This window comes from Heteronotia binoei, chromosome 4 (assembly GCF_032191835.1).
Source record: "Heteronotia binoei isolate CCM8104 ecotype False Entrance Well chromosome 4, APGP_CSIRO_Hbin_v1, whole genome shotgun sequence".
Classification (NCBI taxonomy): domain Eukaryota; kingdom Metazoa; phylum Chordata; class Lepidosauria; order Squamata; family Gekkonidae; genus Heteronotia; species Heteronotia binoei.
Genome location: NC_083226.1, coordinates 7,866,959 through 7,890,643, shown reverse-complemented (window position 1 = coordinate 7,890,643; position 23,685 = coordinate 7,866,959). Strand labels below are relative to the sequence as shown.

General features: G+C 47.8%; 1 protein-coding gene across 1 annotated transcript in view; it reads right to left on the bottom strand.

The window, feature by feature from the left end:
• KRI1 (KRI1 homolog) overlaps positions 1-12,446 on the bottom strand; it is a 28,313-nt gene extending 15,867 nt beyond the window's left edge. The window contains exons 1-9 of the mRNA XM_060236742.1: positions 12,262-12,446; positions 11,592-11,665; positions 11,403-11,505; positions 8,946-9,048; positions 7,440-7,488; positions 7,228-7,262; positions 5,087-5,183; positions 4,484-4,561; positions 1,481-1,587 (exon numbers count right to left, since the gene is read on the bottom strand). Coding sequence (XP_060092725.1) covers positions 1,481-1,587; positions 4,484-4,561; positions 5,087-5,183; positions 7,228-7,262; positions 7,440-7,488; positions 8,946-9,048; positions 11,403-11,505; positions 11,592-11,665; positions 12,262-12,346 — 731 coding nt within the window. The 5' untranslated portion in view covers positions 12,347-12,446. The remainder of the gene's footprint in view (positions 1-1,480; positions 1,588-4,483; positions 4,562-5,086; positions 5,184-7,227; positions 7,263-7,439; positions 7,489-8,945; positions 9,049-11,402; positions 11,506-11,591; positions 11,666-12,261) is intronic.
• Between the last annotated feature and the right edge of the window lie 11,239 nt (positions 12,447-23,685).

Here is a 23,685-nt window from a genome sequence, read left to right as displayed (position 1 = left end):
TACAAAGGAATTTCAATGTTACTGAAACGTACTGTGATCTCGTGAGGCTTGTACCATATCATCCGCCATTTTGGGTGGCCTAAGCAGCCATGTTCTCATGAGGTAGCCTCCTAGGCACTGGCACTTATTAACTGCTTGTGTTTCGTTTAACACCCCCCCCACACACACACACACACTTTTAATTGCAAGGTTTTTTGAATATCTGACCCCCTTTGTGGAAATGTGGATCCATGTGGAAGGGCAGTATCTGCCTCTTAGATGTACAACAATTGAAAAGAGGGACCAGTGGTCTGACTTCGCAAAAGCCCCAACCCCCTGCATAAAAGAAAGACAGACTGGTTGAAATCTGCTATTCAATGGCAATTCCAAATTGGAATATTAAAGCCAACCAGGTAATATGCGTCCACCGCTTTTTAAATTCTCCGCTGGCCTATTTGGAGTTCACAACCTCTGGATTTTGTACTAAGGCCCAGCTCTTTCTCACACAGACAAACAAACACTGACATAGTTGCACCAAGGCTCGCAGTTTCCCATTCTGATGTAGTGGTTAAGTGCGTGGACTCTTATCTGGGAGAACCGGGTTTGATTCCCCACCCCTCCACTTGCAGCTGCTGGAATGGCCTTGGGTCAGCCGTAGCTCTCGCAGGAGTTGTCCTTAAAAGGGCAGCTGCAGTGACAGCTTTCTCAGCCCCACCTACCTCACAGGGTGTCTGTTGTTGAGGGGGAGGTAAAGGAGATTGTGACCGCTCTGAGTGGGATATAAATCCAATATCCAATGCAATAAATCTACAGTCGTCTTATGGTTTCAGTGACTTCAGCCATGACAATACAACTTTTCCCCCCAAGGCTCTTGAGTGCGTCAAGAACTGGAAAATGCCATGCATGGAATCCATCACACAGAACTGCCCCGTGAACCTCACACCTTTGACAAGAGTGATTCCAAACTGCCATCCCATCAGCTATGACCTCATCTGTATACACAAAAAGTGTAAAGGCCTGTTCGGAGATTATTAAATGCCATTACTTGATCTTGTGCATATATACTCCTCGAAGAAATCCCTTGGCACCTGTCGCATCAACCATCACCAGTGATCTGACCTAGCCTCAGATCGCAAAGCATGGAGGCACACCATCCACCAGGCTGTCTCTTCCTTTGAGAACGCACGCATAGCTGGTCTTGAGGACAAAAGGAGATTGAGGAAGAATCGCACTGCTATAGCACCAACCCCAAATCAGACTTTTCCCTGCAGCCACTGTGGCCGGACCTGCCTGTCCCGCATTGGTCTTGTCAGCCACCAGCGAGCCTGCAGCAGACGTGGACTACTGCACCCTTCTTAAATCTTCGTTCGCGAAGTCAAGCCGAGAGAGAGAGCATATATACTTGAAAGCAGCTTGCTTACTTCAGCAGACAAAGCTCATTTTTTGCTTTCCAGCATCCCCCACCCCCCTCACTATCGGACTCCCAAGACCACCCCCTCACCTTTCCTCCTCTCCTGCTTCCTTGTAGCGTTCGTTCAGGATGTAATCTCGCAAGAAGCACTCCTTCTCATCCAGTTTGGGGTCGTTCCAGTATTCTCTAAGGGGTGCCTGAAAGGAGACAGACACCGACTGAAGCATGAAGGGAGGCCTCCCATCCAAAGGCCCCCAATGATTCTGTGGGGCCATGCCCCACCATCTTCCATCAAGCAACCAAATATCTAACTGGGATGTGGGACGACACCAGAACAGTCCAACAGACCAGTGATGCTTTTATCCCCACACAAGGCTAGACGTTTTGGTGGGCTGCAGGGAACAAGCGGCCGTGTTCTCCTAAATGCTTGTGAGGAATACAGGCCAGCCCTCCCTCCGTCCCCATGGATCCAGCAGTCCTGGAAGGTCAGGGGTACTCCACACTTCCTGCTTCATGTTTTCATTCCATTACTTTGGGGACACAGGGATCTAAGAATTGCCAGACAGCAAACTTAGGAACGGCAGGGGTGAAGTAAGGCAAATGACTTCCCTTTACTTATCTGTGGTCCCAAAACTAGCCTCTGGATCCAATTCAAAGCGTTGATGTTAACCTTTAAAGCCCTTAACCGTCTGGGATCCTCATGCCTACGGGACCGCGTCTCCCATTGCAACCCCCATCATCGAGGGGCCTTTTGCAGCTGCCTGGCCCCAGGATGGCTCAGTTAGCTGTCACCAGGGAAAGGGCCTACTCAACTGTGGCCCCTACCCTGTGGAATGCACCCTCAGATGATACCCGTGTGCTGCCTGACTTGTGTTGTTTCTGCAGAGCTGGCTGGCCTTTGGAGGGAACATAAGAGACGCCATGTTGGATCAGGCCAACGGCCCATCCAGTCCACCACTCTGTGTCACAGAAGAACATAAGAGAAGCCATGTTGGATCAGGTCAATGGCCCATCCAGTCCAACACTCTGAGTCACATAAGAACATAAGAGAAGCCATGTTGGATCAGGCCAGTGGCCCATCCAGTCCAACACTCTGTGTCACATAAGAACATAAGAGAAGCCATGTTGGATCAGGCCAATGGCCCATCCAGTCCAACACTCTGAATCACATAAGAATATTAGAGAAGCCCTGTTGGATCAGGCCAGTGGCCCACCCAGTCCAACACTCTGTGTCACATAAGAATATAAGAGAACCCCTGTTGGATCAGGCCAATGGCCCATCCAGTCCAACACTCTGTGTCACACAGTGGCAAAAAATTTTATATATACACACACACTGTGGCTAATAGCCACTGATGGACCTGTGCTCCATATTTTTATCTAAACCCCTCTTGAAGGTGGCTATACTTGTGGCCGCCACCACCTCCTGTGGCAGTGAATTCCACATGTTAATCACCCTTTGGGTGAAGAAGTACTTCCTTTTATCCGTTTTAACCGTTTTATCCGGGAAACCACATGCTTGTACTGTTTCAATAGTGGTACTGCGATAGCCACATATTTTAACATTTTCATGTTAATATCTTATATTCGTTACTTGTTTCTATGTTATTTTTACCTTATTAATCTTAATATTTTAAGTTGCCATGAGACCCTTCGGGTGAGAAGCGACTAAAACAATCTAGTAAATAAACCTAATACAATAAATTTAGAAAGTCAAGTCCCTGACGGCCCTGGACCGCTGCATGAGATGAAGGCACAGGCTGTTTGGGTTGTTGCTCATCCTTCTTGAAGCCAGAGTGGCCTTGAGCTTAGCATGTGCCTGGAGGTCAACAGCAGTTGGCCAGAGCGAGCTTGCAGGCTAATGGCTCCTTGCCACCCCCGCCAGTTTGGTGGGAGAGCCAGTCTGGTGCAGCGGTTAAGTGTGCGGACTCTTATCTGGGAGAACCGGGTTTGATTCCCCACTCCACTTACAGCTGCTGGAATGGCCTTGGGTCAGCCATAGCTCTCTTATCTGGGAGAACGGGGTTTGATTCCCCACTCCTCCACTTGCACCTGCTGGAATGGCCTTGGGTTAGCCAGAGCTCTCTTATCTGGGAGAACCGGGTTTGATTCCCTACTCCTCCACTTGCACCTGCTGGCATGGCCTGAGGTCAGCCATAGTTATCACCCGAGTTGTCCTTAAAATGACAGCTTCTAGGGGAACTCTCTCAGCCCCATCCACCTCACAGGGTGTCTGTTGTGGGGGAGGAAGGGAAAGGAGATTGTGAGTCACTCTGAGACTCTGATTCAGAGAGAAGGGCGGGATATAAATCTGCAGTCTTCTTCTTCTTACTCAGCAGACAACAAAGAGGTGCATGGCTATAAATTATTGGAAAATGGGTGCAGTAAAAATGCTTTTGGAAAGTGTACAAAAATTGAAACATTCACAAAGTATAACAATACACGTGTATAATAATCTCGTATTTCAACAAGGCTCAGTCACAAACCGCAAACAAGAAGACTCAGGAATCGCCAATATATATCTCAAACCCCACTGCAATTCCCACAAAGTTCATATCAGGATCCAGTCCATATTTCAGAAATAGTAAGTGGGTAAAGAAGTAGCAAAAGACCCCCATGCGTTCCAATGACGGGGCCGCACGCTGGAGCCAGCCATTTCACTGGTCTGTTTTGTCGGATATTCAGATAGGGGTAGCTCTGCTTCAATCAATTCATAGATGTTTCTTGCCATGACTCCTGGAATGCTGGTTCCTCTTGGACGTCCTATATGGACTGGATCCTGATATGAACTTTGTGGGAATTGCAGTGGGGTTTGAGATATACATTAGAGATTCCTGAGACCGCATGTCTGCGGTTTATGCACGAGCCTTGTTGAAATACCAGATTATTATGCACATGTATTGTTACCCTTGGTGAATGTTTCAATTTTTGTATTTTTTGTACTTTCCAAAAGGCATTTTTACTGCACCAATTTTCCAGTAATTTATGTTCCTCTTTTTTGTCTGTTGGGTATCTACTCCACGGCTTCCTCTATGTGTTATTTCACTTTATTCACTCCCTCCTTACTGGCAGAGCTGCTGGCTCATCACTCACCAGGTCCTGAAGGGCCTCCTCTGTTTGTGCTTTCTCTTGACCTTTCAGCCAGCTGATATAATCCGCCTTTTCACGCTCCTGAATGGGAAGAAAAGAGCATGCCAGGATCTGTCCTGCATCCCCACCCCCACCTGACAATAGTCACTTTTATTTAAACCAGGAGTCCCCAACTTTTTTGAGTTTGGTGGCGCTTTTAGAGTTCTGACACAGTGCGGACGGTGCAGCCAAACGATCGTGACCTCAAGAGGCCGAGCCACCTACAAGACGGCTTCCACAGTTGACTTCCGGTCACACACTGAAGCTCTCCGTGCTGTGGTGACAGCTGCTGCCAAAGCAACCTCTTTAACGACCTGCACAGGTGGTCTAATCTCCAATGGTCAATCGGAAACCTTGCTGGTCAAGAGCCCCGCCCACTTTCTAAAAACATTTGGTGGGCACCAAGGTGCCACAAGCACCACACTGGGGATGCCCAATTTAAAAGTTCAGTCGTCCAGAGAAGTCGGAGTCCCCACCCAACGAAGCAGCTCCCAAAATCTTGCCCACCCCGTTGGACGGCGAAAAGGCCAGAAGGGCAGGGGAAACTCCCAACGATTCTTCACCCACCTTCTCCTCTTTGCTCTTGACTCGTTTGCGCAGGAGACCTGGGGAACTGCCCCCTTCACCTTCTTCTGCATCGCTGTCAGCCAGAAACTTCTGGAAACTGAAGGGTTGGGGGGAAACAAATCACCAGTCTTACCATCAGTGTTTCTTCCCGTCATTGGGTTTAACGGTATCTAACATGGGTTACAATCAGGGGTGGAATTCTAGCAGGAGCTCCTTTGTCTATTAGGCCAGACACTCCTGATGTAGCCAATCATCCAAGAGCTTACAAAGCTCTTTTTTGTAAGCTCCAGGAGGATTGGCTACATCAGGGGTGTGTGTGTGGCCTAATAGGCAAAGGAGGTCCTGCTAGAATTCTTTACAGGGCTCTTCTTCCAAGGCCTGCTTTAAGCTCCAGGAGGATTGGCTGCATCAGGGGTGTGTGGCCTAACAGGCAAAGGAGGTCCTGCTAGAATTCCTTACAGGGCTCTTCGTACAGGGCCTGCTGTAAGAGCCAGGAGGACTGGCTACATCAGGGGGGTGCGGCCTAATATGCAAAGGAGCTCCTGCTAGAATTCCACCCCCGGTTATAATACCACTTGCTCTGCAGATAGAACATATACAAAGCGATTGCATAAGCTTGCCAATCCCACTGTAGGCAGAGCCAAAGACATGTGGCTCGTCAAGCTATTTAACAGGAGATTGGTTTCAATAAGTCAAAATAATAATTAAAAAAAAAAAGGACCCGAGAAGGAACCCCAGAGAGGAATGCTGACTGCAGTGGATTACAGGAGACACATCCCTTGTCTTGCCCCAAGTGCACTGGCTCCCTATTTGCTTCTGGGACCAATTCAAGGTGCTGGTGACCTTTAAATCACTATGGCTTGGGGACAGGACTCCTTAAAGGAGATAGAATCCTACCCACTCAAGCCGGTCATTGTCAGAGGCCCTGCTCTCGGCACCTCTGCCATCTGAGGCTGGACAGGTGGCCACCCAAAGCAGAGCCTTCTCACTTGTGACAGTTGTGGAAATCCTTCCCCATGGAAATTCATCTGCCCTGCTCTGCCACTGTCTTCCATCAGCAGATAAAGGCTTTGCCACTTTGTTCGGCATTCCTTTACTACCTTTCAATGGCCATCCTTCCTTTTCATGTCTATGTGCTTACACATTTCATTCACCATTCCAAATGCATTGTGTATTTTCAATCGTATTTTAAAACTTATGCTACGATGGTTCATCACCTTAGGGACCCTAAGCGGAGTGGAAAGGCAGCATTCCAATACTTAAAATCATGAGACAGGTGAGGGGGGGAGTGCCTGTGAGGGCAGGAAGAAAAGGCTGGTCCCATCAAATTTCATGGTCACCCACAATTCCTTGGCCACAGCTTCAAGAGGGGGAGGGGAGAGGTGACAATTTGCTTTGGGCATCATTCAATGGTATCTGGTTTGGGACCAACATACCTGAAGGACTGCCTACCCTTTTCTGACCTTCACCAACTGCTACAGCCATCTTTGGAGGCTGGTGTTGGGTGCTCCTGCCTTCTGAGAATAGATGGGTGGCAAACTGAGAGGTGTTCTCAGTGGGTGAAGACCAGTGTTCCCTTTAAGGTGAGTTAGGGTGCGCTAGCTCACAGATTTTTAGCCTCCAGCTCACACATTTTTGTCTTAGCCCAGGACGGATAATCCCAGAGCACACTAATTTATGCAGTAGCTCACGACTTTAATGACAGTAGCTCACAAAGTAGAATTTTTGCTCACAAGTCTCTTCAGCTTAGAGGAACCGTTGGTGAAGACCTTTTTGTTCTGTCTGGCATGCCCTCCTTCCTCAGGAACGTTTTAATTGCTATTTTTGTGTCTTTATATGTATTTTTTTAACTCTGCTTTTCGTTTGTTTTAATGTGTGTTTGGGGGAGTGGTGATTGACAAGCAGAAGGTCCCAGATTCAACCCATAGCATCTGCAGTCTAAAGGATCAGGTAAGAGGCGATGTGAAAGACCTCAGACGGAGACCCTGGAGAGTGGCTGCTGGCCTGAGTAGACAATACTGCACCAAGGGTCTGATTCAATATTAGGCAGCTTCATGTGCGCTCCCTGCAGAGAGTGGAGGAGGCACCGGGAGCACACGGACAGACCGAAATTTCAAGGCATCTCCCTCCCTCAAGCTTACCTTTGCTTAAGTTGTTTCTGCTCTTCATTGTAACTCTGAGAAATGAGAGGGGAAGGAAAAAAAGAAGATGAACGCTGTGCACCATCAAAGCCATTAACTCCCCCCCCCTTCTAGAAGGGAACAGCAACAATACAGTTCAACAGCTGTACCCTACTAGCAGACCCTCCCCACCCCACTTGCCCTAAATCCCAACAGACCCCTCCTCTTCTCACCAACTGATTCTTGACTGCTACTCCGTCTTCATCTTCATCCACATACTTGCTGCAAAGAGACACAGTATTAGTCAATCTCCTCAGAAAGACAAGAGACTTTAGCGCTTCATTTCAAAGAAGACACAAGTAGCCCACAGTAACTGACAACACCATATTTTAATCTGTCAGATGCCACAAGGTTTGTTTTCTTAATCCATCCCCACTTTCGACTGAGACAACATTTAAAGCTGCATGAGCTCCAGCTTAGCAACTTCAAGTTGAAATTTCTCTTTGATTGCTGTGAGGTGTGTATGTGAATTATGTCAACTCTCTAACTATCTGGGAAGGCTGAAATGAATACACAAATTTCTGAGAGTTGCCATTTTCAATGTCTCCTACGTATGCTGCTCTTTGACATTTTATCCCTATACCATTATATTTCCTCCCACAATTGTGAAAATGTCATTTTCCCCTGTAAAAGTCCGTTTTTGTACCATCCTGCTGAGCATACGAAATCTAGCGAGATGTGCTCTGAACCCCTTAACAGTCCTCTATAAATCTTTTTGTAAATCCTTACAAAAAAGTGCTCGCCTGCCCTCAGTAAAATACCTGATTCCTTTTACCATGATATTGAATATCTTTCCTATCCCCGAGAATTCCAAATACCCCACAAGAAGCCCTTGCGACAAAACACAGTGTGAAGATTAAGTTCAAACTTACAAGCAACAGAAACCACATCCCTGTACAGAAAGGAATTCACTGGGGGTGTGGCTCAATGGTAGAGCATCTGCTTGGCATGCAGAAGATCCCAGGTTCAAAGGTTCAATCCCTGGCATCTCCAGACGAAAGGAAGAGTTAGCAGATGATATGAAAGACCTCCACCTGAGACCCTGGAGAGCTGCTGCCAGTCTGAGTAGACAATACTGACTTTGCTGGACCATAGGTCTGAATCAGCCTAAAGTTGGTTTAATTGTCGTATGCTTCATCCACTGTCTTGTAAATCATGCCAATGATCATCCCTGCTCCTGCGTGTGCATTTCAGAATGAAACATCCCCACGTTCAAGCTCTGAAAACTATCCTCAGAACCATGCAAACTGATGCAAGGTTAAAAGCAATGCGACAATACTATTTCTTTACGTGTCTGTTCTTCCGCCATTAACAAACAGTGAACAGACAGTACACATCAGAATCACAGGCAAAACACTACTTTGCCCTTCTCTACATCCATAACTGAAGCACATGGACCAGGACTGCTAGCAAGAAAGTTATTAGAACATTATAGAAAAGCAGGGGAGAAGGAAAGCATAAATGCATTAATGATGGCAGAGAGGACAACATTAGCCTCAAGGCTGTAGTTGTGACTGCAAGAAGGAACAATTCCAGGCTGCAGTTTCACATATTCAAAGAGACAATTATCAAAAGGTGACAGACACGACCTCATCCTAACATTTCAAAGTTCAGGAAGACCACAAAAGGACAGCGCACTGGACTTCAAGCAGCAGCCGACCAGCATGGGCATGCCTTACCCTCCTTTCTCCAGTATGACCTTCCTCTCATAGTCCTTCAGGTACATGGGCTTTGCTTTCTTCTTCGAGCAGGGTTTCTCATCCTCACTTCCTGATGAGGGCCCTGAGGACAAAGCCAAGCATGGTGGACCAAACAGCAACTCCCAGGAAAGTAAGGCCTTTATATAAGGCACATTGTCAAGCACTGCATATTCTTCATTAATGATGAAAATGTTTGTTTAATCACAGAAACTTTATTCTTATAACAATGCTGTTTTCAGGCAAGACTTCGTTTTGATAGAACTAAGGAGTTAGATTACAGGCAGTCAGATATATAGGTTGGTTCAGACCGTTATTCCATTTCAGTAAGAAGTGCCTTTTTCCTACCAATGAAGCAGCATGCCTTCTCCCCTTTTCCAGTCCAGTTATACTGAAGTGATAGTTTCTGAGTATGACCTTGAATACCCAAATGTACCATATAATTCAGGGTGAGAAAGGAAGTTTCATAGACAAGATATGTATGATTAGCCAGCCGTCTGCTACTACAAGCACAACAGCCCAGTATTACTGAATCTGAACCAACATGGAAGTGTTTATGGCAAGGAGACCCCTTGACACACATAAAGAAGAATGAGCTGCGCCATTTCAGATGAAGCATGGAGGAACTCAAGACTCAATTGCTTCTTTGTGTGAAAAGCACGAGTGAGCAAAACTAGTGAGGCAAGGAGAGAAAAGCTTCCACTCCTGCCTTGGCTAGTTTTCTGTCTGAAGGGAGTTTTTCACATGGGGGGAGCAATGGGTGAGGCACTTCTCTAACTATCAACAGTCTCCACCAGACCCGAGTAAACTAAAATCTCTGTGTGTTGATTTCTAACAGTTTTTAAAATGTGATTTTTATCATGTATATTTTAAATTGTTAGCTGCCTTAGGGGCCACTGAAAGGGCAAAAAAGAAAGCCAGGATACAAATTTTGGGGCCATGGCTCAGAGGTAAGCACCTGCTGTCAAGCATGCTATTTCTATATGTTACTTCTATATGTGTTTAACAGACAGGCCAGAAATAAAGCAGAGCATCACCCTTGTCTCCCCCCCCCCTTTTCTTCCTCCCCCCTCTCTCCTCTTCAATGGGTGCATAATAAATCCATCTAGATCCAGGATGTTTAGAGTAACCATGTATTAATGGTGTAGAATGCCTCTCCACCAGATTCACACAGCCAGGTCTTATCGGTTCTCAGAGAATGTGTGAGAAAGGAAAATGTTTTTATTAGCTAACATTCCTTAGCCATAAAAGAGATACTAGTGAGTAGCCTTTGAACCTGCAACCCAATTTACATCTTTATGTTATTCTTTTGAAGTTATCTGTAACCCAGCCTTTTGAAGTTTGCCCATAAGTTACTATTCAATACTATGTACGTCATTACTTCCAAGGAGTCCGCCCTTGGAGCAAGCTATAGAGTTCTACAATAAAACAACTTTTGATTAAAGAATAAAAGCTTGATTATTGAGAAATATCGATGCTTGACACCTGCTTGGCATGCAGAAGGTCTGAGTTTCCCTGGCATTGCCAGGAAGGATCAAGTACTAGATAACATGAAAGGACTCAGCCTGAGAGACCCTGCAGAGGTGCTGCCTGAGAAGACAACACTGACTTTGATGGACTGATGGTCTGATTCAGTATAAGTGAGCTCCATGTGCATTCACAAAGCACTGCTTCAGGAGAAGAGCTATCGTTCAGCAATACAGCACCTGCTTTCCGTACAGAAGGTCCCAGATTCAACCCCTGGCATCTCCAGTTTAAAAGGACCGGGTGGGAGGTGATGTGAAAAACCACCCCGAGACCCTGGAGAGCATCTACTAGCTAGTAGGCAATATGGGTTTTGATGAAGTGAGTGCCTGATTCAGTCTAACGCAGCTCAAAACATTTGTGTGTAAACACAGTTAGATCACCATGGATAGCTGCGCTTGTCTCTAGCAGTAGAAAAGACCCAGAGTCCAGTAACACCTTAAAGAATAACACCATTTGTGGCAAGGCAGCAGCTTTCATGAGCTTTCAATATCTAAAGAAATAAGCAGTGACTCCCAAAAGGTCCTACCCGGCCACAAATGTTCTTAATCTTTAAGGTGCTACTACGCTCTAGCTCTTTTTTCATGCATAAACAGAATAAATAGGCAAATCAAAAAATAGCAAAAGTGTCAACCTGAAGCGTACCCCAAACAGGGCACGCTCAGGGTGCAGGTAGAGCAGTGGCGACCAGGAGGCCTCCCACCAGAGTTCCCTCTAAGCGGAATTAGAGTGAGCTAGCTCAGTTTTTTAGCCTCCGGATCACACATTTTTGTCTTAGCTCAGGAAAAATGGCCCCAGAGCAAACTAATTTATGCAGCAGCTCACAACTTTAATGCCAGGAGATCATGAAGCAGAATTTTTGCTCACAAGCCTCCACAGCTTAGAGGGAGCACTGCTTCCCACCCCACCACGTACCTTCTTGGGGGTCCAAAGCACCATCCTCCTGCTGGTAGATGCGGGGGTCCTTGGTCTTCAGCAAGGCCAACATGCGGTAGAAGTAGCCGTCGACCTCCGGATCCTGCTGGGACAAGAGGAGAACGCTGGAGCTGCAGCCGATCCTGCAGAGCAGCCGCTTCACGACCACCCCCAGGGTTCCCCACTCACCCTCGCCTCCTCTTCATCCTCCGATTCAGAGCTTGATTCTGTGCTGTCACCTGCATCCCCGTAGCGATCCTGCACTGCAGGGGGGGAAAAGGCAGAGACAGCACTGAGTAGGGTTGCCAATCCCCAGGTGGGTGCAGGGGATCCCCCAGTTTGGAGGCCCTCCCCACCACTTCAGGGTCATCAGAAGAAGGGGAGGGAAATGTCTGCTGGGAACGCCATGATTTCCTATGGAGACTGATTCCCATAGGAATAATGGAGAATTGATCTGCGAGTATCTGGGGCTCTGGGGGGGGGGGCTGTTTTTTTAGGTAGAGGCACCAAATTTGCAGCATAGCATACGACACCTCTCCTCAAAAGACCCTCCAAGTTTCAAAAGGATTGGACCAGGGGGTCCAATTCTATGAGCCCCCAAAGAAGGTGCCCCTATCCTTCATTATTTCCTATGGAAGGAAGGCATTGAAAAGGTGCTGCCCCTTTAAATGTGATGGCCAGAGCTCCCTTTGGAGTTCAGTTGTGCTTATCACACCCTTGCTCCTGGCTCCACCCCAATGTCTCCCGGCTCCACCCCCAAAGTCCCCAGACATTTCTTGACTGGACTTGGCAACCCTAGAACTGAGAAGGAGGCGGCCGCCGAGAAGGAAGCGCGACCCGCCCAGCCGCCGCCACTCACGCCGCTGTAGCTCCTCCCGCCGCCGATACCGGCCGTAGCGCTCCGCGAAAGCGGCGTTGACCCGCAGCTCCACCGGGGCAGCCATCACCAGGCACGTCGCCTCAGCCGCCGCCGCTTCCTGCTAAACCGGAAGAGGAAAACGACCCCCAGGCCTTACTTCCTTCCCACTAGCCAATCACAAGGCTAGTGGGAAGGGTACGAGCGCTGTCAATCTACGCCAGACACCGCCCACAACTTCCGGAGAGCTGCGACTGAACTCGCGACCCGCGGGATGCGCGCATGCGTGTTTGGGGGTTCCATGTCTTCTCTGCTTTCCGCGGGAAAAGCCAAGCGAGGGAGGAGGGCTTATGGGGTCTGCAGCACGTGGGCGCAGGAGGGGAGGCCGCAAAGCACGGAAACCGGGGGGCGGGGAGCGGGGCCTTCCCAAAAGGGGACCGCAGGCGGGGATCCCCCAGAATGGCAGATAACAGAAGTTAGTTTTCCTGGAGAAAGTGGCTCCTTTGTAGGGTGGAAGTTGATGGCCGGATGCGCACTGAGAGAGATAAAGAAATAACAAAATAAAAATGTGACTCACTGGCAGAAGGAAGCCCCATTGACTTCATAGGGTGAAGTGAGAACCAAATGGCCCATTTGAGTATGATTTTTTTAAATAGCTTTTCTCACCTGAAGCTGCCTGACACTGAATCAAGTGGTCAGCTGTGTTGGTCTGAAGCAGTAGAACAAGGTAGGAGTCAAGTGTTCCTTTAAGACCAACAGGTTTATTCAGAACGTAAGCTTTCTTGTGCTCCAATGTCTGATAAAAGTGTGCTTGGAGTACACAGAAGCTTACGATCTGAATAAAACTTTGTTGGTCTTAAAGGTGCACCTTGACCCCTATGTTTTTTTACACTGAATCAGACCCTTGTTCCATCAAGGTCAGAATTGTCTACTCAGACTGGCAGCGGCTCTCCAGGGTCTCAGACAAATGTCTTTCACATCACCTTTCAGCTGTAGCTCATAGAATCATAGAGTTGGGAGGGACCCTCCAGGGTCATCTAGTCCAACCCCCTGCACAAGGCAGAAAATTCACAAATACCTCTCCCCCCCTGCCCCAATTTCATAGGATCCTCATTGCTGCCAGATGGCCATCTAGCCTCTTTTTAAAAACCTCCAAAGAAGGAAAGCCCACCACCTCCTGAGGAAGCCTGTTCCACTGAAGAATTGCTCTTAACTGTCAGGAAGTTCTTCCTAATGTTGAGCCGGAAACTTGATTTAATTTCAACCCTTTGGTTCTGGTCCTACCTTCTGGGGCCACAGAAAACAATTCCACACCATCCTCTATATGACAGCCCTTCAAGTACTTGAAGATGGTTATTATATCACCTCTCAGCCGCCTCCTCTCCAGGCTAAACATGCCCAGCTCCTTCAACCTTTCCTCATAGGACTTGGTCTCCAGTCACTGGAGATTGAAACTGGAACCTTCTGCAGGCCAAGTATATTTTATTTTATTTTATTTATTTATTTATTTATTTCATTTATTTGCTCAGCCACTGAGCCCCAGCCCCTTGTTGTGCATTACACTAATGTGAAACAGTACAAATAGCATGAGACATCCAATCAACAAAGCAATGAGACTAGATAACAAAATCAGAAATAATGCCTTAAAAATGTCTGGCAAGATATTACTGTGTAGAGTTACAAGCCAACACAGCAAGGGCCTTGATTTACTAAAAGTTCTACTCAGCTTGGGACCAGGGTACCTGAGCAACAGTCATCTCCTTTATATTCTTGCCCATTAACTGAGGTTACAGGGAGAGGCCCTCCTGACATCAATGAAAAAAAAGCTCATTTGTGGGTACATAAGACGGGGCCTTTTCAGTGGCAGCTCTGCACTCCTTAAACAATCTCCCCGGGGTGATGTGCCTGGCCCACTTTTTTTTTTAATTTGATTTATATCCCGCCCTCCCCACCGGAGCAAGCTCAGGGCGGCTCTTCCTTTTGATCTTTCAGAGGCAACTGGAAACAGTCTCGCTTTGTTTAAGATTACTAGCATTCCTAAACTGTAACTTTTAAAATATGGTTTTTATGTTTTCATGCATTTTATTGTTTTTTCCCCCTGTATTGTAGCCGCCTTCTGCTCTATAGGGAAGATCCCGGTAGGCAGCCGTGTTGGCCTGAAGCAATAGAGCAACGCAGGAGACAAGTTTGCACCTTTAAGACCAACAAAGTTTTTATTCCGAATGCAAGCTTCCGTATGCTCTTGAGCAGACTTCATCAGACAAAATGGGAATGGCGAGCAGCAGTTCTTAATATAAGTGGGCAGGGAGTTGGCCCTTCGCACCTACAACAGCAGTCTGCTTTTTATCACCCTCCAGTGTTGTCTCAGCCCTGCCTTGTTCTAACGCTAACAAACACAGATCCCTATTTGTGATACTTTTAATCTGCTAAAACATTCCCATGATTCAACGTACCAACTCCCTGCCCACTTATATTAAGAACTGCTGCTTGCCATCCCCGTTTTGTCTGATGAAGTCTGCTTAAGAGCATACGAAAGCTTGCATTCTGAATAAAACTTCGTTGGTCTTAAAGGTGCACTTGTCTACTGCTCTATAAGGAAGTTATTGGGTTTTTTTCCTGTATTGTATGCCGCCTTGTGCTCTAAGGAAGAAAAGTGACTAATGAACATTTAATATACCTTACTTGAACAAGAGTTCTAACCTATTTCTGATACTCCCATGGCTCAGTGTGAGGCAAAGTCAAGCATGCTGTTTCTAAGTACTGATTTATATGTACCTAGGGAACAGGCCATAGTCAAAACAGCATCACCTTTCCCTCTGTCCTTTCTCCTTTCCTCTTCCCTCCTCCCCTTTTCTCTCCCCCCCTTCATTTATTTTATTCTATGATTTGTATCCCGCCCTTCCCATAAAAATGGCTCAGGGCGGCTCACAACAGACGATAAAACAAAATTTAAATTGACATTTAAAAAGTCAGAACATTTAAAACCTAAAAACCTTAAAACCTTAACATCAAATGCAATATAATTAACAGGAGTTTAATAAGCTACATTTATTTCCCAGTCAGGTGTAGGCTAGCCGGAAGAGGGTTGACTTGTAGGCCCTGCGGAACTGAGTAAGGTCCCGCAGGGCCCTCACCTCCTCCGGCAGCTGGTTCTACCATGTAGGGGCCATTATGGAAAAGGCCCTGTCTCTGGTTGTCTTAAGACGGACTTCTTCAGGCCCGGGGATGGTGAGAAGGCTTTGAGTTCCCGACCTCAGTACTCTCTGGGGAACATGTGGGGAGAGACGGTCCTTCAGGTAGGCAGGTCCCAGGCCATATAGGGAGTGTATAATAAATCCATCTGGATTCAGGATGTTTTAGAGTAACCTTATGCTAACGGTGTAGAATGCCTCTCCCTCGATTCACACGGCCATGCCTTATCAGCTCGCCGAGAATGTGCGAGAAATGGAGATGTTGTCATTAGCTGACATTCCTTAGCCATAAAAGAGATACTAGTGAGTAGCCTTTGAACTCTCGATTCAATTTACATCTGTATGTTATTCTTTTGAAGTTATCTGTAACCCTGCCTTTTGAAGTTTGCCTATAAGATACTATCCAATACTATGTATGCCATGACTTCCAAGGAACCCGTCCTTGGAGCAAGCTATGGAGTTTTACAATAAAGCAAATCTTTGATTAAAGAACAAACGCTTGATTATTGCGAAATATCGATGCTTGACGGGCAAAGTCTGCCGTACAGGAGTGTGGTGGGGGCTTTCCTTTCCCGGGGATTTCGGGTTGGGCTTTAAGTGCCACCTGCCCCTCCACCATAGACAGCAGCTGTTCTACGACATTAGCCCCCGCATTCAGCTGTTGGTGGTTTCCTGGCAGATGCTGCCATGCTCGGCAAAGTCTCCCATTCTGGAAAAGCAAAACAAGCCCAGCTGTTCTCCTGTTTAAAAATCCTGCTAGCTCTCTCTTGCCTGCAACTGCAGCCACTGGGATGCCTGGCCAGAGGCAAGACAACTGACTTTGCAGAGGTCTGCCTGCTTTCTTCGCCTGTGTCAGCGGGTGCCACGCCTGGAAGCTGGTTCAACATTTCAGGAGATAAGTGCTACTTGACTGACGAAGAAGCCTGGGTTTGTCCCTCCTCCCTTCTCCTTTTGCACAGCCTCTCTACTACGGAGAAACCAGCACGTTCCTCTATGGTACACGCCTGGCACCAGACCTCTCTGATGCAGTTTCTCGTATCTTAGCCCTCCAGCTGCTGAATTAAGTAGTAGCTGGCAATGGCACGGCTGGAAAGAGTGAAGCTTCTCTCCCCCGCATCCAAGAAACTGGCTCTACAGCCCACAAGAACCACAGCAGCCTTACTGCATCGATCCAGGGCAAATAGATGCCAGGTTTTCTCAATGCTCTGCACCTAAAGGGGCTTCCTACAACACTGCCCTACCAGGAGGAGGGGAGCGAAAATCACTGAATTCTTTCTGATGAGGAAGGAGCAGGAACTAGGGGAACTGAAGAAGTGCGCACACACACAAAAGCTTATACCCCAAATTAAACTGTGTGCTGCTGGACTCGGGTGCTGCTGGACTCAGCCTTTGTTCAGGTATCTGAAGAAGCATCCATGCACACAAAAGCTTATACCCAATCAGGGCTTTTTTGTAGCAGGAACTCCTTTGCATATTGAGCCAAACCGCCTCCCCCCCCCCCCGATGTAGCCAATCCTCCAAGAGATTTAAAAAAGAAGATATTGGATTTATATCTCGCCCTCCACTCCGAAGAGTCTCAGAGTGGCTCACAATCTCCTTTCCCTTCCTCCCCCACAACAGACACCCTGTGAGGTGGGTGGGGCTGGAGAGGGCTCTCACAGCAGCTGCCCTTTCAAGGACAGTCAGAGCGGCCTACAATCTCCTTTCCCTTCCTCCCCCACAACAGACACCCTGTGAGGTGGGTGGGGCTGTGAGGGCTCTCACAGCAGCTGCCCTTTCAAGGACAACCTCTGCCAGAGCGATGGCTGACCCAAGGCCATTCCAGCAGTTGCAAGTGGAGGAGTGGAGAAGAAGAAGACTGCAGATTTATACCCCGCCCTTCTCTCTGAATCAGAGACTCAGAGCGGCTTACAATCGCCTATATCTTCTCCCCCCACAACAGACACCCTGTGAGGTGGGTGGGGCTGAGAGGGCTCTCGCAGCAGCTGCCCTTTCAAGGACAACCTCTGCCAGGGCTATGGCTGACCCAAGGCCATGCTAGCAGGTGCAAGTGAGGAGTGGGGAATTAAACCTGGCTCTCCCAGATAAGAGTCCGTACACTTAACCACTGCACCAAAATGGCTCTCCTTAAAAGGTAAAGGTAGTCCCCTGTGCAAGCACCAGTCGTTTTTGACTCTGGGGTGATGTCGCATCACAGTGTTTTCACGGCAGACTTTTGAATGAGGTGGTTTGCCATTGCCTTCCCCAGTCATCTGCCCTTTCCCCCCCCCAGCAAGCTGGGTACTCCTTTTACTGACCTCAGAAGGATGGAAGGCTGAGTCAACCTTGAGCCAGCTACCTGAACCCAGACCTCAGGTTGTGAGCAGAGGGCTCAGACTGCAGTACTGCAGCTTTCCCACTCTGCGCCACGGGGCTCCTTTCAAGAGCTTACAGGACTCTTCTTGCAGGGCCTACTGTAAGCTCTCGGAGGATTGGCTACAGCAGGGAAAGCAACACCACAAAGCTCCTCCTACTTTCACACCAGGACCCGCCTCTGAAGCTATGAACTCTGTTTGACCCAGAATGCTGCATCAGTGTGGTTGCCAAGCTCCAGGTGGGGCCTGGAAATCTCTTGGGATTACAACCAGTGTTCCCTCTAAGGTGAGTTAGCGTGAGCCAGCTCCCAGATTTTTCACCTCCAGCTCACACACCTTTTTGTCTCAGCTCAAGAAGGATGACCCCCCCCCCCAGAGCACACTAATTTATGCAGCAGCTCACAACTTTAATGCCAGGAGCTCACGAAGCAGAACTTTTGCTCACAAGACTCTGCAGCTTAGAGGGAACATTTATTACAACGGATTTCTAGGCAACATTTTCTCCTGGAGAAAATGGCTGCTTTGGAGACTGGATTTTATGGTGCTATACCCAGCTATCGTCCCCTCTTCCCCAAGATCCACCCCCCAAATCTCCAGGAATCTCTCAGCCCTGAGCTGGTAGCCCTAGGAAAGAGAGAACTAGCCAGGCAGGCATGGGTGAAATTACCAGAGCTGACCTCATGAGCAGAGTCGAGGTTCAGAAGTTATGAAGAATCTCAGTGTGGCCCCCCTTCAGTGTCCACCCCCTCATCATACTAAACATTTTAAACCTGCCTCACAGTCGAATGAAAAGTGACACTTAGCGTTGCCAGGTCTGTGTTGGAAAATACCTGGAGACTTGGGGGTCAATCAGAGAAGGCGGGGTTTGGGGAGGGGCCTCAGCACGGTCCAAAGTCACTCTTCAAAGCGGCCATTTTATCTGGGGGTAAGGTATATAACTTAGAACACCCCGTGAGAGCTTTAAGAAAGGAAAGGTCCCCTGTGCAAGCACCAGTCGTTTCCGACTCTGGGGTGACGTTGCTTTCACAATGTTTTCACGGCAGGCTTTTTACGGGGTGGTTTGCCATTGCCTTCCCCAGTCATCTACGCTTTCCCCCCAGCAAGCTGGGGACTCATTTTACTGACCTCAGAAGGATGGAAGGCTGAGTCAACCTTGAGCCAGCGACCTGAACCCAGCTTCTGCTGGGATCGAACTCAGGTCGTGAGCAGAGGGCTCTGACTGCAGTACTGCAGCTTTACAACTCTGCACCACGGGACTCTTGCAAAGGAAAGGTCCCCTGTGCAAGCACCGGTTGTTTCTGACTCTGGGGTGACGTTGCTTTCACAACGTTTTCACGGCAGACTTTTGACGGGGTGGTTTGCCATTGCCTTCCCCAGTCATCTACATTTTCCCCCCAGCAAGCTGGGTACTCATTTTACCGACCTCAGAAGGATGGAAGGCTGAGTCAACCTTGGGCCGGCTACTTGAATCCAGCTTCCGCCGGAATCGAACTCAGGTCGTGAGCAGAGAGTTCAGACCACAATATTGCAGTAGTGCTACTTTACCGCTCCGCGCCATGGGGCCGCTGCTTTAAGAAAAGCTGAGGACAAATATTAGTGTGGAGCTGTGCTTGATCCTTGAAGATAAGCAGAGCAGTGCCAAACAGAAATTGTACTCCTTGGTGAGCTGCCTGAAGAAGGATTCTCTGAAAGTGGATGGAAGCCGAAGTCCAGTTGCAGCCACACCAGTTTTGGGAACTGCAATCACACCTGCATTGGACTTCAGGAAGTCCTACAAATGAAGAAAAACATTGTATATTGTAAAATGGACTGTAAAATAATTCCAAATTAATATATGAAAAATACTGTGGTTTAAAATTTTGTTTTCAATATATGCATCAATGAAAGCTCTCACGGAGTGCTCTAAGTTATATACCTTACTCATACCCGTGAGCTCCCTGGTTTCACATTTTCTCTGGGGGAGCTGATCTCTGTCAGCTGTAAAAGCAAGATCTCCGACTCTTGGTGATTCTATGGGCCAACGCTCTTCACGTTTTCAGAACTTGTCCTGTTTCTTTGAGTTGTTCTATGCTCAGGCCGGTGTTGACTGTTATGGTGTCTAGCCATCGTGTTGTTTGGCGGCCTGGTTTCCTTTTGCTGCTTACCAATCCAAGCATAATTACTTTTTCTAGTGCATGGGGGGTCAAACTCATTTGTTATGAGGGCCAGAGATCTGACATAAATGAGACCTCGAGGGGCCGGCCTTGTTGGGGCAGGTCACATGTGTTACCTATTTAGGATTAGGTGCAGAGATAAAATTTTATGAAGAACACAAATACATATTTTTAAATTTTTTTAAACATGCTTAAAACGTTAGCACTCATTGGTCTTAAAGGTGCTTTCTTTGTATTTCTCCCATGGGATCCAGGGAACTGGGCAAAGGAAGCTCCGGCTCTTTCCTTCCTTCCCCAGGGAATGGTGGAGGGGAGAGCCTCAGTCAATAGACGGAAGAGAGGTTTGGCTCAGTAGCTCTGCTGTGCAATTGAGCATGCTATTTCTCCCCCCTTCCTCCCTAAGGGAGGAGCCTCAGCCAATGGAGAAAATAGAGGTTTTGCTCTGTAGCTCCTGTGCAACTGAGCAAGCCTGGCAAAGCAAGCTGTTATGCAAAAGGAAGCAAGAGAAACGGAGAAGGAAGTAAATGACAGCCAGTTGCTTGGGGGCCTGATAGGAGCCTTCTGGGGGCCTGATTCGGCCCCCAAACTGCATGTTTGACACCCCTGTTCTAGTGAGTTCTTCTGATGACATGGCCAAAATAAGTCAATTGCAGCTTTGTGATTTTTCCTTCCAATAGCATGTGTGGTTTTACGCAGCTCCAGTATTTGCTTGTTTGTCACCTTTGCTGTCCAAAGAACAAAGAACAGCTCAAATGTGTCGATTTTTCCTCCCGTCTTGCTTCATGGTCCAACTTTTGCAGCCATAGGTTGCTATGGGGAACACAATAACACAGACTACTCTGCATTTGGTTGCTAGGCTGATGTCTTTGCTCCTCCATATTCGATTCATGCTCATCATTGCTGTGAAACCCAGTGCGATTCAACGTTTTATTTCTGGTCTGCATTCGCTGCTTTGAGCAGTGATCCTAAGACAACCAGATAATTAGTGTCATCATATTCTCCATTAATGCGTACGGGTGTGAAAGTTGGATACTGAAGAAAGGTGATTCGTTTGAAAGGTGACGGAGGAGAGCTTTGCAAATGTCACGGGCAGCCAAAAGAAGTGAGTTCAAGCTCGAACTCTTAAAAGCTAAAACGACTAAACTGAGGATATCGTACTTCTGTCACATTATGAGAAGACAGGAGTCATGGAAAAGACAAGAACACTGGGAAAAGTTGATGGCAACGGGACAAGAGGAAGACGACACCAAATGGGCTGACTCAAATCAACGTAGCCGCAGCCCTCAGTTTTCAAGATCTGAACAGGGCTGTTAATTATGGGGTGTTTTGGTGGTCATTAATTTATAGTCTCCATAAGCTGGAAGCAACTTGATGGCACCACATCAGGTTGTTACGAGGCACTCATCCTCTGAATCCCAAAGCCAGGAGGCAACATCAGGGGAAGAAGGCCTCAGCCTCTCTGCCTTGTTGGCCATCCGGAGGAATCGCCTGGCCACTGTGTGAGACAGGATTTTGGACGAGATGGACCACTGGTCTGATCCAGCAGGGCTCTTCTGATGAGGAGAGAGGGGATAAACCTCCACATGTATCACCTGGGCCATCTGCTGGCCACATCCCACCCAGGAGGAGGAGATATTGTATTTATATCCCACCCGCCGCTTAGAAGAGTCTCAGAGCAGCTCACAATCTCCTTTACCTTCCTCCCCCACAGCAGACACCCTGTGAGGTGGGTGGGGCTGGAGAGGGCTCTCACAGCAGCTGCCCTTTCAAGGACAGAGTCTCAGAGCGGCTCACAATCTCCTTTCCCTTCCTCCCCCACAACAGACACCCTGTGAGGTGGGTGGGGCTGGAGAGGGCTCTCACAGCAGCTGCCCTTTCAAGGACAGAGTCTCAGAACGGCCTACAATCTCCTTTCCCTTCCTCCCCCACAACAGACACCCTGTGAGGTGGGTGGGGCTGAGAGGGCTCTCACAGCAGCTGCCCTTTCAAGGACAGAGTCTCAGAACGGCCTACAATCTCCTTTACCTTCCTCCCCCACAACAGACACCCTGTGAGGTGGGTGGGGCTGGAGAGGGCTCTCACAGCAGCTGCCCTTTCAACGACAGAGTCTCAGAACGGCCTACAATCTCCTTTACCTTCCTCCCCCACAGCAGACACCCTGTGAGGTGGGTGGGGCTGGAGAGGGCTCTCACAGCAGCTGCCCTTTCAAGGACAGAGTCTCAGAGCGGCTCACAATCTCCTTTACCTTCCTCCCCCACAACAGATACCCTGTGAGGTGGGTGGGGCTGGAGAGGGCTCTCACAGCAGCTGCCCTTTCAAGGACAGTCTCAAAGCGGCTCACAATCTCCTTTCCCTTCCTCCCCCACAACAGACACCGTGAGGTGGGTGGGGCTGGAGAGGGCTCTCACAGCAGCTGCCCTTTCAAGGACAACCTCTGCCAGAGCTATGGTTGACCCAAGGCCATGCTAGCAAGTGCAAGTGGAGGAGTGGGGAATCAAACCCGGTTCTCTCAGATAAGAGTCTGCACACTTAACCACTACGCTAAACTGGCTCTCTACACCAAACTGGAGGAAATTGCTCTGGTGCAGAAGCCCTGCAAGCTATTTTCAACCGCGAAAGGAATTCAGGATTTAAAAAAAATGAGTTTGCACAAATACATTGCAGGATCCTACAGTATGGGATGGTTCCTGTGCTAGATCTTATTGTAAAAAGCAGCATGTTAAAAAAAACAAAACAACCCTTCATCTTGTGATAAAAATGAACCTATGATGCTTCCGAGGTCACTAAAATGAGCACCCAGCTTGCTGGGAGGAAAGTGTAGATGACTGGGGAAGGCAAGGGCAAACCATCCCCTAAAAAGTCTGCTGTGACAACATCGTGATGCGACGTCACCCCAGAGTCGGAAATGACTGGTGCTCGCACCTTTACCTTTACGACTTCAATGTTTTTGGAGACACAAAGCACAGCCAATTGAAATAATTTAGTGAATATACACGGCAGTATCTTGAATAAGACTCAAGACAATATTTAAAATATTCTTTCATCAATTTTTTTTATGACATGCCAGCCCCTTTGGTGAGCTGCCTGGACGGACTCTGAAGAGAGGACGGAAGCAGCAGTCCGTTTGCAGCCACCCCCGTTTTGGGAACTGCAGCCATATCTATTTTGGAATTTCTTGGACTTTGTGTACCTCTGCAAATAAAGAGAGAACATTGTACAATTTTCTGCAGAATGGATTTTTTGGGAACACTACTGAATATTGTTCAGTATAAAAATTGTTTTGGTATATGCATTAGTAAAAACCCTCATGGAGTGTTCTATATTTATTTGTCTGTTTTTTCACAGCCTATCATGGTATTTACCCAGTTCAGTGCCCCAAGATATGGGAAAAGACACAAGCTTAAGATGGCTTTAAAATGTATGCAGGTAAGAGAAGGTCTTCTCTCTTCCTTAAAAGAAGACTCCACCTTACCATGGATACTTGATTTGTCCATTGTCGGAAACAGGAAGCTTGAGTAGGCAGACACTTTTGCTTTCAGGTAGTCCATTTTCAGCACAGCGACAGAAGAGCAAGAAATCATGACCCCAATCCTGTGTTTTACCTGTGAGAATTCTGCGATCTGAAGCTTTACCAACAATGCTCCACAGAACACTTGCTGAGTCCTCGACAAAATTAGGAGGCATTAAAAACATTTCACCTTAGGAAAAAAAAATCTCCACGATCACCAG